Genomic DNA, 15,420 nt, shown 5'->3' with positions numbered 1-15,420 from the left:
CATTTGAGTTGAAAGTTTTTCAAGTGAAACTCCAAGTTCATCTCAGAATGTCACCATGCATTATAATTATCATGCAACAGTGAGGCATGTAGGAGTTGACAGCCATGACCCTGATGAATACGGCACAGTGCTGTCAGGGAGCCTAGAGAAATGTTTTACCCGACAGTTTCATTCTCACACACACGAGAGCACAACTAGCTGTTTTGTTCACATTTTATCACACCTGTGTTTACACTCCGAGCTAAAGCTTGTCTCATTTGGCGATCAGCGGCCCGTCCCTCGGCACTCACTCGCACTCCGGTACCGCGAGGATTAGTCTTCCTCACGCAACAATTCTGTAGAAAGGCTTAGAACGCTCTTGCTCATGTCTTTGACAGGAAACACCCTGACTTCAGCTGCTCAGGACAAAAGCTCGTGTCAGTGAGTGATTACAGGCTGTGACCTCATCATCATTCACCGGCATCCCTCCTCTTTTGACCTGTTCCAGCACGCATCAGAGTTTCTGTCTGCTGGCATTCAGCACTTGACGTTTTGCGGACAAGCACATATTCCTACACACTGGAGTTTCGTCGATGTTAGTTCATACTGGAAAAAAGTGTCAGATTTTACCTTCCCATATTGACATTTTGTTAAGTCCATTTCGTTACTATCGATCCACCTGACATTGTTTCCTACCTAGCATGTCAATTATAGGGTTTCTAGAGACATGTGCAGAAGGTTTGCCACGTGGGATTCGAGGTAAATTTGACGAGGAAAACATCGTCAATTTTTGAGAAAGGAGCAGACAGAAAAAGTCTCCAAGATCCTCAAGACTGAAGCTGAAAGTTATAGACTCAGTCAGAAAGTCAACAGCCTCACAAACTAGTCATCTGTGTAGATAAATGAGCTGTATTGCTCTGCCTATGCAGGGGTATGATTACATGTATTTCACCATAACATTTGTTGTCCCACTGGGTCTTAATAAATATTTTCACCGTCAGCTAGCAAACAGTGATTATACTGCTTGCGTTCTCCATTTTCTTCAGTAAGGGGTAATTTACTTTCAGTCTGATTTAGCTGTGCATGCCTCTCCAGTTCTATCGAGTTTTTACAGCTTTCTAATTTGTTTTGATTGTGTACTTCAGCAGGCGTTCGTTGATATCCAACTCTCTCTCATTTTTCTGTCACGTATTTCTTTCTGGCAGGTATTAAAGACTTTCATCCTCTACAACACAATCAGACCTAGTTAGCAATAGTACAATTTAAGTATCTTTTTTACCTGGATATGCCATTTGGATTATATTCTTAGTCATATCTGGCATTTCATGCATTCCAGAGGTGTGTGAAGACCACACATGTCTGTGGTCTGACACTGGACAAAGAAGCAAAGTTTACTCGCATTCTTATGTGTGTATGAGCAAGGTGAATAGCAAAATAACCGGAAAGTAGTCCGGATCTGAAAAGTATCATTCACGATGGATGAAAACAGTGCAGAGAAAAAGCTCCAGTGTGTTTCCTAGCACAAGGCAGTTTTATGGTGTATACAGTCAACAGGAAGCATGCTTTCATCTCCTCCATCTGAAAACAGAGGTGTGTGTGTGTGTGTGTGTGTGTGTGTGTGTGTGTGTGTGTGTGTGTGTGTGTGTGTGTGTGTGTGTGTGTGTGTGTGTGTGTGTGTGCAATCCAGGCTGGCAGGAGCACAGAGAAGTGGTGTGCTTCCGTCCTCTGCAGCAGACACTTGAAACAGGATTTTATATTATAGTTTTTACCTTTAATTATTATATTCTTGTCTTTTCCTCAAGTGAGACCTTTTTATGTTGTGATTTATACGGTGCTTTCCATATTTACCAGTTGTATCTTTTCCAAGTTTCAAAATGGCAAATCACTGGTATGCATTTGATCCCAAGGTTAAACAAAGTAATCCAGCCCTCCCACCTCTACCCCCGATAATATCGTTCAGATCTTTGACATTTCTGCCTGTTTGCCTTCAGGTCGGACTGCGTGGACATCCTGACCCACTGCGGCGACTTCTCACGCTTCCCAGAAGGCCACAACCCCGAGCAGATCTGTGACCTTCTGTCCCCTACGGATGACCCAGAGCGATGCATTCCTCTGCAGAGATACCTCAGTGAGTCTCAACTCCTTCAGCTTCAGCTTTATTTTTAATGTTTGCACACATGAAATTCCCCTGAACCTGTAATACTTTCTCACCGGCAGCTCCTAGTCCTTTTGAGAACATCATCGAAGAGGTGATCCATCCCTGTAATCCAAACCCATGTCCCAGCAACCATCTGTGTGAAGTAAACAGGAGGGGATGTCATCCAGGACAAGACTGCAAGCCTTACTTCTGTGTGCCTGGTACTTGTTCTTTGTGATATATCATTTGACCATCAGTGTTGGTTAAGGCGATGTCTTTAAATTAAAGCGAGACCTCTCCCCGATGGCAGGCTGCAAACTGGGTGAAGCTTCCGAGTTCCTAGTGCACATGGAGGCTCGGATCCAGATTCCAGTGCACAGCGGGCAGACCGGCTGTTACGAGGTGTGCACATGCGGGCAAAGCGGCCGTCTTGAAAACTGCGCAGAGATGCCCTGCACCGACACCACCAAGACCTGTGCTGTAGGAGGACAGAGAAAAAGTGAGCCGTGACCGTCGTGCTGTATCTTAATTTTGCATGGTGATGGTTTGTCTCGATCGTGACATATGGACCGAAGAAGAAGTTTTGTCAAGAATCTTTTCAGAAAACTGAGGATGTTAATTGTTAACAGAGAGCGAATATGTGATGATTACACAATAATTAACTCGGTTTAAAAAAAAACGAGAAAGGCCTTTGTTCTCTTTGGATTCAAAGTAAAAACAACAAAGGCTAGAGCCCTCATCCCTCTCTCTCCCTCTCTCTCGCTCATCTGAACGAATCCCCTAGCAAAACATTACATTAAAGGAGAAGAGTAAAAGCCACCACATGCTGGAATTTCCTTCCTGTGGACAGCCTGAAATGTCAGCGAGTGGCTTTTAGAGAAACTTGCCCCTCGTTGGCACGAGCCGTAAATGATTCATGCCTTCTACTGCCTCAAGGAACTTACTCCTTGTGAGGCTGCCACCTAGTGGTGTAGTGTCAGTGACAACAACAACAACAAAAACCCCACTAAAAATATCTAACCTGCAGGTCCTGATATTATTAATAATCACCATTTCTGAAAATTAGTTTTTATATTATCCAGGGAACACAATACTCATAGACATGTCATAGACATAATAATTTTAAAGTAAACATTTAAATTATTATCCTGAAAACAAGGAATTGCCCTGAGAGAAGTATACATGAATTGTACCATTTAGTCTCTTGTAATTGAAGACAGAGTTTTGTTTATGAACATCTGTATTGTATTGTACATTTTGTATTGAATTGTAAATGGTGGTTGGTTTGAAACTGAAGGATTTACATGCTTAGTTTATACTTGACTTCTAACTAGATTTCTTCTTTTGGGGTCATTTTTTTATTTATGTTTTATAGCACTGCGAGGCTTAGGCTTAATTTTGATAGTCAGGCCTATATGAGCAGTACACAAGGAAATAAATACCATTATTTAAACAGAATGGCGATTTGTGCAGAGTGCCGTTACATTTATTACATGGAGTCTGAAGGACACGTTAGAGCAGGATTGTGTTGCAGATATCCTAACAATTTTACAGAGTTAGCAGTAAATGTATTGGACTTTTTCTTATTTTTTTCAGTCTCCTTTTCTTGTGCAGTTAATAAATAGTTTGCTCGTGATTGCATTAGATGTGACAGAAATGGAAAATGTTATGGTCTCCTTTTGAACAAGATTGTATTTTTTAAGGTCATGGAACATCTTTCAAGGTGGACTGTAAGTCTTGCTTTTGCTATGCCGGAGAAACTATCTGCTTCCCACCACAATGCCCCAGTCTAGACAACTCAGGCGAGCCGCGCCGGGCATTTACAGGTGTGTGTGCATGTGTTTCACTGCTCCTACAGTCTACCAGTGCTACAATTTACCTCATATTACTTCTACTGTTAATCCATCTTCTCTGTCTCTTTCAGGACTTCCATGTGGCTGTCCTGATCATTTTGTGCCAGTGTGTGCCCTTAATGGACGCACGTACCCCAGTGCCTGCATGGCACGCTGCATGGGCTTCCGAGACAGTCAGTTTATTTTTGGCCTCTGTAGGAGCATAGGACCCTGCTCCTCTAACCCCTGCCCGAGAAACCACAGGTAAGAGCAGAGCAGACCTGGAGCTGCAAAGATGTAATTTCCTACTCTGAAAATTACATCAGGTATCATTAAAAGATCAGGCAACCATACAGGCTCAATGTTTAATATCTGAATTTTCTCCAGGGAACTAGCTTTCTTTCCAACTTTAAAAAAAAGTGGCTTGGTAGAATAAGTCTGTCTGTGCAAGATGCCCTACGACTGAGACTAGACCGACGTCCAATCCAGGCCGTGTTTCTGCACCCAGCGATCCTGTGGTTTGCTGTGGATATACTGTGATCCTGACCGTGACAATGCACATACTGGAAATTAATTCAGAATTCAGAAATATTTTTAAAAATTAGAATCATAACATGGATGTTTACAATACCTGTTACATCCATGTTCTGGTCATGGGATATCTGGCAAAAATACAATAGAATACTTGATTAAAAAAAAAATAATTAAAAATGAAAAATGATATAACTTTAAACTTTTGACAAATCACATTTTGTAATAAAAATAGCTTTTCAGGCAACCAAGTTCCTTAGAGATTAAGCATAATAATTCAAGTAACTAAAAAGGTATTGAGAGAAAATGTAGCAGTTGCCACAAAGTTATTTGAATAATTCTTTTTGACCTTTTAAAGTTCAGAATTTGATGGGAGTCATTTCTCTGATTCGAGACATTTAGTTCTAAGCCAAGGCTTCAGACTCGATTCCACATATTGAAAATGATTCAAGGCAAACAATACGACTCAGAATCATTCCATCAGTGAAGGTGCACAGTTTGCTTTTATTTTGATCTGATAAACAGATCAGAGATTAAGAATCAGCTAAGTCCCTATTTCTACAGACAGCATTGGTCAAGTCAAGTCAAGAAGCTTTTTATTGTCACTTCAACCCTATATGGTTATGGCAGTATGGAGAATTCTAATTGTCCACACTGAGCGAGCCTGACGTAACTGAGGCGACTTTAGAAAGGAAAAACTCCCTTAGATGGAAAAGGAAGAAACCCTGATAGGAACCAGACTCAAATAGAAACCTTATCCTCATTTGGGTGACACTGGAGTGTGATTATAAATATACAGTCTGACAATCGTGTATTGATATGAAGGTTGTTGTCCTCAAACACCACATAAATTTGGCATCTCCTCTTTGACTGTCCAAAATCTTCATGAAGCGGAATCCAACTGGGGCTTGTACAGCGCTAGATGCCTTAAGATCCTCACAGAGTTGGCCTCATCTCAATGAATTGCCAAAATCCTCATGACATGGCTGGTACAATCCCTGAATGCCTCAGGATGCTTAGAAATAGAGAAGCAAGTGGAGAAATTAGTGTAGCTGCTGTTTATAATATTAGCAATCACTAGATGGTAATGTGCATTTGATGATAAGTTCTGGAGCACACATCAATGTTCCTCCAGGACCGCAGTGCTCCATAAAACACAGATTAACAGGAAACAACACAGAACTACTGTAAGTACACTACAGAATTACATCAAGTGTATTTGTGCGAACAGTGTGAGACAACAGTACAATAACTGACAGTGCAGCGCCGAGCAGTACACGGTTTTGTTGTAAACATTGTATTGTATTTAGTGAACCGTTACACCCTCGCATTCTCTCTGTAGTCAAGATTTCCTTTTATTTTTTTTACCTGCTTGTTTTATGCCATTTCCTCTTCCCTAGGGATTTTTGTTCCTCAGGCTTCTCATGCTTAGCCGTGTTGTTTATTCAGGTGTGATGTTCAGGCATTCCTCTCCAGTCCAGGATAATATTTCCTGGAGGTATTTTGTAGTGAGAGTGTGTTGTAAACCTTCTACCGGATACTCTCTCTGGGCCATGAGCTTTTTAGCTTAAGAGTGTCAGACTCCTCCGGGGATGGAGTGAGTTCATGTTAGGTATTTAGCCATGTGCTAATTTGTCAGCGTGTGTGATACACCGTTAAACTAGTGTTAAATCAAATTGGAGTTGTGAAGCCTTTTATTTATTGTGAACAAATGCAAAGTGAGTGTCACTCAAGATTATTTATTAACACTTCTTTTTTTCTGTCCTAATCACGTAAAAAGTAATCAGAAGTGTGGAAAGATCAGGCGTGTTAACTTCGTGCTTCAACTTAGCAAAATTTTTTACAGGTAATGTAGAGCCTAATGACGCATCTGTCAGACCTTTTTTTTTAATAACAACTTGAAGAGAATAAAGTCTCCTGCTTGTGTAGCCCTCCCACTGAACTAAATGTCTTGTGGAATCTGTCTTATGTAACACCCAACAGCTTGTTTTATTATAATATCCTTCCCTGGCCCGGCATTCAAAGCCAGACCGTTTGTTTGTTCCACTGTTTGTTCTTTGGTAAACAAGATGATAAAAACGGCAAGCACTTGCTGTTAGAAAGCTGGTTGTTGTGCTTTTTTATGGAGCCAACATTGATGCATTGACGTCTATAAGCAGTCTGGTTGCCATGGACCAAGTGCTTCATGCCTGATAAGAAGAGACTCGTGTAGTCCTACAGATAAACTGAAAGCACAGGTTGCTTCATACATTTGTTTATCTTCAGGATTTACATTTAATCTCATTGGATTCTGTGACACAAGGCATGAGGCATGAGCCTGTATGGTGCACAAGTCTGTCACAGGCCACAATGGACACACATTCACTTCCCAAGGCAAATAATCAGTTTTGTACTGATTCGTGATTTTGTGGACTAATGGATGTGTAAATGAATCTGTTTTATATTTATTCTCTCATTTCAATTGTTTTAATCTTTCTTGAGAGGGGGCACGTTGGCTTAGTGGTTAGCATGTTCGCCTCACACCTCCAGGGTTGGGGGTTCGATTCCTGCCTCCGCCTTGTGTGTGTGGAGTTTGCATGTTCTCCCCGTGCCTCGGGGGTTTCCTCCGGGTACTCCGGTTTCCTCCCCCGGTCCAAAGACATGCATGGTAGGTTGATTGGCATCTCTGTGAAATTGTCCGTGGTGTGTGATTGCATGAGTGAATGAGTGTGTGTGTGTGCCCTGTGATGGGTTGGCACTCCGTCCAGTGTGTATCCTGCCTTGATGCCCGATGACGCCTGAGAAGTTTGGATAAACAGTAGAAAAAGAATGAATGAATAAATCTTTCTTGAGACCATATATTTCATTCCATATCTGTTCCTATCGGTTAACTGTAGTTTCTCATTTTACCACAAGAGGGCAGAGTCACCACACTCTTTTGATACACAATACTCTGTATGATTGCAAGACTCTGACCCAGAATCCTATCAATGTGGTTAAAAGCTTAGGCACTTAAAACAAGGCGCTTTGAGTCTGCCACAAAACTTAAAATCTAGTCCACATTTGGCTTCCTTTTTATTCATGTACACACTGTTGTGTAAAACGATTCATTACCACACTTTACTCTCACTTCTGCTTCAAAAGAACTAGAGCTGGACAAAAGGACAATTTTTGGGAAAGCTCTCAAATATTTGAAATATCTCACACATTTCAGTAGAAAGAGCTCCATCAAATTACCCGCACGCAGTTTCCATTGTTGCAGCAGGTTTTGTACATTACAACCATTATGGTCCCTATGCAAATAGGAGGAAATAATAGTCTAATTGTTTTCTTTATTTTCCTTTTTTTCTTTCTATCCGACATTCTTATGTCTCATTCTTGTTTAGATGGTAAATGGTCTACTAAAATATTTTTTTGTATACAAAAGAAAGCTTTTTCGAAGTAAACAGGAAATTGTGATTATTAGATTCAATAATAACTCTTAATTGCATTGCATCCTTGTTCCCTCGCACACTATTCTATTCTCCCCATTCCATAAAGCATAACTGAAAACTTTCACTTATTTTAATTGACCATTTATACATTCAGTATAAACAAAGGTATTATTTTATTGTTGCAAGTCTGATATAAAATGAGTCAGGAGATGTTTGTTTGTCCCTCTGTTGGATAACCTTACACAGAATTTTAGATATATATTATTTTGGAAGCTTATGAACGAGCACTTGGGGCATCTCAGAGTGGATATGGAGTGGTTTGGAGTGGATATGTAGAATCTGTTTATTCTGTTTGTCAGGGTGAAAATTCCATTTTTTGTCCTCTGTTAAAAAAAGATTTAACGCATCATACAAACACCATTCATGTCATGACTGTCGTATGTATCTCAGAGCAAAGCAGTAGGTGCTATCAAGATGAGATTGTCGTATGAAGTAACTATTCAGTAACTGTCCGAAATCCTCATGAAGAAGAAGCTGGTCCTGATGTCTAGCTACTTCAGGATTCTCACAGGTTTGGTCTCTTCTTACTAAAGGTCTGAAATCTTCATGACACTGAGCACAACTGGAGCTGGCACAATCTCTGGCTGCCACAGGATAGGTAGTAAAAGAGATGCAAATTGAGAGAAAAACTGTTTATAACATTAGCAAGCACAACATGATAATGTGCACGTGATCAGATGTACTGAAGCAAAGTTTATGGGTCACTGGGAGAGTGTGTATGAGACCCAGACACTGTCAGGAAGGCTACTCCAAGGTTTAGGAGCTAATATCTTTGTATTCTAGTTGTTTATGATAAGTCTATCATGATGTACACTTCAGGTGACTTGCATCACTTGCTATCATATTGTTTTAAATATATATAATCATTAAACAATAGCATTATTTCATATCCTCCATATGTCTCAGGTGTATCCCTAAGCGGCGTGTATGCCTGACGAATACAACAGACTACCCGTGTCTGCAGTACCAGTGTGTGGGCCGACCTTCCAGCTGCGACACCAACCAGCTAGATCCGGTCTGTGACACGGACAACATGGAGCACACCAACCTGTGTCTACTTTACCAGAGCGGCAAAACCCTGGCATACATGGGTCACTGTCAGGTACACACGTCTTTGTTTACTTCCATCACACCACAAACACTAATACCACATATTATTTTAGGCCTATTGCTATAATAATATCCTTTCAAAAGCATTCTAGAAAAACTCTGAGTCACAATTATTCCCTGCAACTCATTTGGCTAGATTCTTCAATTCCTTCACAAGTGCTCAGTGTCTTGCTGCTTCATATCATTTAAAGGCAACTCACAAGGAATACATACGTTCAACAAAAGAGATGGGGTTGTGAGGAGAAGAGCCAGATCCCCTGACATTCAGATAAAATGACTAACTGCCCCTTTAATAACTAATACCTCATACTTACTCACTCTATCATCCATCATGCAATTTTAGACACTATCCCAGAAAAGGACCATGTAATCTTGTTGGTGTAATATTGTTTGAAAAGATTTGTTTTACTAGGATCTGAATAAATTGTATTAGTTATCGTATTATCTAAATGAAATACAGAAAAATATACGCTTCTGTTTAAATGCGTCTTGTTGGTACTGATACTGTTTGCATCCTACCACAGAGAGATGACCAGGAAAGATGAAGTCTAACATGTGCTTCCTCTAATACTCAGGACACTCGTAGGACCCATTTGGGGACAAAAGCACTCAGCCCACGTGACTTATGTTTGTGACAGCAATATCGGATAAATCGCTCTCTCTTCTGTTAATCAGAGCAACCAATCAAATGTGTCTATGAATACATGCATGCGAAAGAGGGCTGAGTGCTTTTGTAAATCACCACAGCTTTAGTGTCACTGCAACAAGAGATGACATGTCATTTACTTTACGTTCAGGACAATCCTTAAAGCTTCTTTATTGTGGAAACTAACATAGAGAACACGTCTATGGCAGTCAGTTATGTAATTCAGCCAAACTCGTATTATAGTCCCTGTTCCGTCACTTTTATGACATGACACTAGAGGGCACCATCTTGTCCGAAAAAACAGAAGCGTGCGTTTAAGCTCTGAGCTCAGGCTGTATTTTCCAGGAAGCTGGGTCAGAAGACTTCACATTAACTACTGCCGTCTGCTGAGGCCAAAGCCATTCATTTAGCTGCAGCTATAAACAGCATCCTGAACACAAGGTCCACACAGTGCACTGTGTTTAATGATGAGCACAACTTTCATTACAGGACGAGTACAGGGCATTTTTCAGTGTTGGCACTGTGTGATTAGAAGGTGTGGTGAACATTTTTCTGTCTAGCACTGTGGGTTTGTCTGCATTTATTTATTATTAACACAGACACACAAATGACCTATAAAGCTATAAAACCCACACAGAGAAGGGAACTGGAGAGCTCAGTGATGCACATATTGATAATTAATTGATAATAAATACAGTGGAGTGTTCTATAGGAAAACGATTACAGACATGTACTGTATACTACTACACTTGTACACTTATACTACACTAGACTTCAGGACTGTCAAGTGTCACGCATTGACAGTGACAGTCACGCATTTTGGTCTTTTGTCACGCTCTCCCGCCACACATCGTATTTCTCACTTTTTTTTTAGTTTTTGACTAAATCATATATTTAATATGCCGCAGCGCCCAAAATGTATCAGTCCGCACCGCTGTCTCTATGATGACCCTATAAATGTCTGGGCTTGAGCCGAACTGTTTTAAATGAGCAACATTACAAATGATAAAGGAGTCCAAAAAGGCAACAAACACACAATAAACAACACCAGTCATAATATCTCTCTCTCTCTCTCTCTCTCTCTCTCTCTCTCTCTCTCTCATACACACACACACACACACAAAAACACACATGCGCACACACACAAATTAATAAATGGAAATTAAACAAATACTTTGTATTTGGTTCAATTGCGGCCAGATCCTTACCATACAACTCCCCTATTATTAGTATTTTTATTATTTATTTATTTATTTATTTATTTATTTATTTAATTTTTTTTGGGGGGGGGGGGTTCCCCCGGGTCGGTGGGGGGTGGAGATGTCACGCTTGCCTGTCTTCAAAACTTGAGAGCCCTGAAACTTAGAGAGACAAAGCAGACTTATCAGTCGGCACTTAAGCTTCCTGTGCTGCTCAGACTCTCACTTTCCACACTAGCATGTCTTCTTTGAGCTGTGATTTCAAACAAAATCATTTTCAATTAGAAGTTGGTCCCTTTTACTAAACAATGGGGATGCAACTAAAGACAGGACAGCTGGGTAGACTTTCATCTACAATTGCAATTAGCTGTGTTGGGAATGATTATTATTTCATTTAATTAATTATTTAAATGAATTAATCATTTCTAAATTCGTTTTATTGTATGACGAATGTATGTAAACTAGATAAGGGCAGTGGTGGCTCCAGCAGTTAAGGCTATGGGTTGTTGGTCAGAGGATCAGGGTTCAAGCCCCAGCACTGCCAAGCTTCTATTCTGTTCTATATTTACTATAATAAGAGCTTATCAGAAATACGTGTCATTCTCTCTCTCTGCTTCTCAACTCAATCTTTCCCCAGTAACATGTCTTCCTTGGGATTTAGTTTTTAGTTTATTGACGTTCTGTCTATTTCAAAATGGTTGCTGCAGAAGCACACAGAATTTGCCATCATTTCTGTTTTGGATGTGTTGTAGTTTCGAAAGCATTGTGTTAGCATTCGAAGGTGATGTGAATATAAAGTATTTTGCAGGTGGTGGAGTTTGAATAGGAAAACAGTTCTTGCATTTTGGAAGATTCTTTCACAGATTGTTCATCGAATGCCTTTCCTGTGAAAGCAAAGTGTTTGACTGACCGTGTTGGGTTTATGTGTCAACAATACTGTACATGTTGGCAATCAAGAAAACAAAACTGTAACGTTATACGATTCACAGATGCTTGTGGTATCATAGACAATGCCGTGACTTATTAGAAAAAGATATGTTTCATTCTACAATCTGATTGGTTTATTGAGTCCCATTTGAAACTGTTTTAAATTGATGATATACTGATTCACACACACACGCACACACACACACACACACACACACACACACACACACACACACACACACACACACACACGATTTCAACATAATAAAGTTAATTAAAGCTCCACATAGTAAACAATTAATTCATTAGGTTTAAGCCATTAGTCTGTCTATGTAATGCTCTGTGCTTTGCTTATTTGCATGTTGCTTAGCAACCAAATCTTCCAAATCTGTTAACAGAATACATTACCTAGCTGCAGAAATGTTTCTTGGGATAACTAATTTAAAAAAACAACAATTATTCAGTAAACAATGCTTCACATCGGAAAAAAGAGTAAATATGTGTCTTTTGTGTTGTATGTATATGTACACACAGGATGCCTGCAGAGTAACAAGGGAAGTGTGTGGACACAATGGCGTGACGTACAACACGGTGTGCGAGGCGTTTTCGGACCGTGTGGCCGTGGATTATCAGGGTCGCTGCAATGCTTTGGGCTCTTTGTCAGGTTTCCCGTCTGATTCAGGCTGTAACGCCGTGGCCTGTCCTGCTCTCTCTGCTGCAGGGTGTAACCCCATCACTCCACCCGGTGAGTTACACTCTGCTGTTCTCAGCTTTACACAGCTCATGTGTGTCTCCAGACATAGACATTTCTCTCTGTATGTGTGTGCGTGTGTGTTTGTGTGTGTGTGTGTGTGTGTGTTTGTAGGTGCATGTTGCCCAGTGTGTGCCGGGATGTTGCAGATCCTTTGGAATAAACAGCAGATGAATGTCTTTGCCAAGGTAACCATCATCTCTATGCGTGTTTGCCCTCTCTGCCCTCGCTCTGTATTTATCACAGAACATCTTTGCAGTTCAGTCGCAGTCTTTTTGCCCTCACTGGCCTTGAATTTCAGTATCACAAGGCAAACAGCAGATGGCAGCATGGATATCATTTCACGAAACATCCAGAGTTTACAGAATAACAATTTCAGACAGATTACTCAAGCGGCCGTGTGAACAGCATACTGCAATGTCTTAAATCACATTCAATTATTTTTCATTAATTGCGTTATTTAGTTTTTCAGCATGTCTAAGTGAACATAGTTGGATAGAAAAGCAAGAAAACACCATAAAATGAATTCAAGGTGAACTACCAAATAAATACACGCCAGGAGAGCAACGTTTAAAAAGATTCTATTAAAACTAATTAGCATGTGGAAGAATTTAAGCCTGATTTTATTACTTATTATATTAGAAAACATTAGTTATTAGATTAGAAGCTTGATGCACAGACGAAATCTCTTTAAAGCAGACTTTAAAGCAAGTCACAGGTTTATATTAATGCCTGTTATATATACTGTATTCTTTACAGTACACTGTTTCTATAGTAACGTCTAATTCACAGGGACAGACGCTCCATATATGATTCGTGATAAGGAGATTAAACGAATCATTATTCAGCAAAGAAAAACATCTAATAATCATTGAAACAGATTTTGTCTGTGCATCAAGGTTTTTGTGCATCATGCTGCGTTTCCTTGTCTTTCGATAGACTGTTTAGAGCTGTTATAATGTAAAGGGATTTAAAGGCAGTGTCTCCGATTTTTGAACATCACCAAAACAAACACGTCCCTAACCCAAATGGGTCCCACACCTGTATTGATAGCTCCGTCCACACATACATACGCAACCCAGGCAAATAATGGAAAGAAATGTGTCTTTATCATAGGAAGGGAAGAACAATACGATTGCAGATAAACATTCATTCATTCATTCATTTTCTACCGCTTATCCGAACTTCTCGGGTCACGGGGAGCCTGTGCCTATCTCAGGCGTCATTGTGCATCAAGGCAGGATACACCCTGGATGGAATGCCAACCCATCGCAGGGCACACACACACACTCTCTGCAGATAAACAAACAAGCAAAAATGACACACAAGCATAATCATGCATATATTAGTTCTGTGTAACAAAGCAAAACCAACGTTACTCACCTATCGAGAAGGAAAAAAGCACCTCGGCGTCTTAAGTAAAGAAAATTTCCTGAGTCAATAACTCCTGAGCTAAAAGCTGTTACTACACAAAACGCGGTTGTAGCTGCCTCTCTTCATTACTATGATAGAAAAGAGGTGTTATATGTTTAGTAACATCGTTTAGCTCAGGAGTTATTGACTCAGGAAACTCCAATCTGTGAATATGCGCCAACTTCCTGGTCCTTCAGTTCTCTCCAGCGCTGGAAAGCTGATCCTATATTAACACGTCCTACTTCTTGCCTTATCGTAAGCCTTTCTTCGCTTTCTTTCTTTGTTTTTATCCTCCATGTCAATGTTAAAACCGCTTTCTGCTGATGTCACACATGCGCACTGAACATTCTCTCCGCCGCATATTGACAAGCCCCGCCCCTTTCTGCTCATTGGCTACCCGTTTGTTTTCATTTTTGTTTTGATTTTTGTTTATTATTCGGCCCGACTCAGTTTTCTGAGGCATTTCTCAAAAATCTGATACCCTGCCTTTAAATGATAACCATTTTAAAATACTTCAAGATTAAAATATAATCAACTTTTGGGTGGTAAGTGGAATTCTGTGTGTTGTTCCACATCACAGCAATGCATTGTTGAATATTTTCCTATAATAACACATGCAAACAACATAATTTATTCCAAATCATAGCTCTTAGCATTTTCTTCGAAATATCTTCTAAAAATCAGCAATTCCCAGTATTAGCAAGAAACACACTGTTGTGTGTGTTGTGTGTGTTATTTTATAGCTGAACCAGAATCAGCCGGTCACAGTGCATGACATCCTGAGAGTCCTGCGTCGGCACATCTCAGTCCCTCAGTGCGATATCTTCGGCTACCTGAGCATCGACTCTGAGCTCGTCATCCTCATCATACCTGTGGACCAGCAGCCAACACCCCTGCAGGTGTGTGTTCGTATTTAAAGTTTTATTTACACTGCATTTTTCCCCCTTATTAGGGCCTTAAGAGTTTTTCTGTCAGCATTCGCAGTAAATTCAGGGAGAATGCCTACTGCGCTGTCAAACCCATTACCTTCAGTCGGAGGAAAAGAGAGTTTTACACACACACACACACACTATATATATATATATATATATATATATATATATATATATAAATATAGTGTATATGTATTTTTAATGTTAGATAGACAGGCATTGTGATGGCTCCTGACAACTTGTCCATCAATTAAGCCCTGCAGCTACAGTAATTAGCACCTTGATGACACCAGAGTCAGTTTTTAGCCTGTTTTCTAAAGAGCGATATGTATATCTGTTCAGTTCTTGCATTCGTTTAGCATCATTTTCATAATTAAAGTTTGAGAATGAAAGTTCATCTACATTGTGGATTGTTGAAGTAAGATGCCAAAGGCACAGTGTGTCCCCCAAAGCTAAACAGAAACCAGTTTAATATTGAGCAGGTAAATAA

At 40.1% G+C, this 15,420-nt stretch overlaps 1 protein-coding gene across 1 annotated transcript in view; it reads left to right on the top strand.

Moving 5' to 3' along the window:
• Nucleotides 1–15,420, top strand: part of reck (reversion-inducing-cysteine-rich protein with kazal motifs) — a 64,622-nt gene that overhangs the window by 44,554 nt on the left and 4,648 nt on the right. Inside the window, exons 12-20 of the mRNA XM_027149961.2 lie at nucleotides 1,971–2,107; nucleotides 2,197–2,337; nucleotides 2,427–2,615; nucleotides 3,820–3,942; nucleotides 4,041–4,212; nucleotides 8,859–9,054; nucleotides 12,369–12,579; nucleotides 12,700–12,773; nucleotides 14,742–14,897. Coding sequence (XP_027005762.1) covers nucleotides 1,971–2,107; nucleotides 2,197–2,337; nucleotides 2,427–2,615; nucleotides 3,820–3,942; nucleotides 4,041–4,212; nucleotides 8,859–9,054; nucleotides 12,369–12,579; nucleotides 12,700–12,773; nucleotides 14,742–14,897 — 1,399 coding nt within the window. The remainder of the gene's footprint in view (nucleotides 1–1,970; nucleotides 2,108–2,196; nucleotides 2,338–2,426; nucleotides 2,616–3,819; nucleotides 3,943–4,040; nucleotides 4,213–8,858; nucleotides 9,055–12,368; nucleotides 12,580–12,699; nucleotides 12,774–14,741; nucleotides 14,898–15,420) is intronic.

This window comes from Tachysurus fulvidraco, chromosome 3 (genome assembly GCF_022655615.1).
Source record: "Tachysurus fulvidraco isolate hzauxx_2018 chromosome 3, HZAU_PFXX_2.0, whole genome shotgun sequence".
NCBI lineage: Eukaryota > Metazoa > Chordata > Actinopteri > Siluriformes > Bagridae > Tachysurus > Tachysurus fulvidraco.
This window is presented reverse-complemented; position numbering and strand designations above follow the sequence as displayed.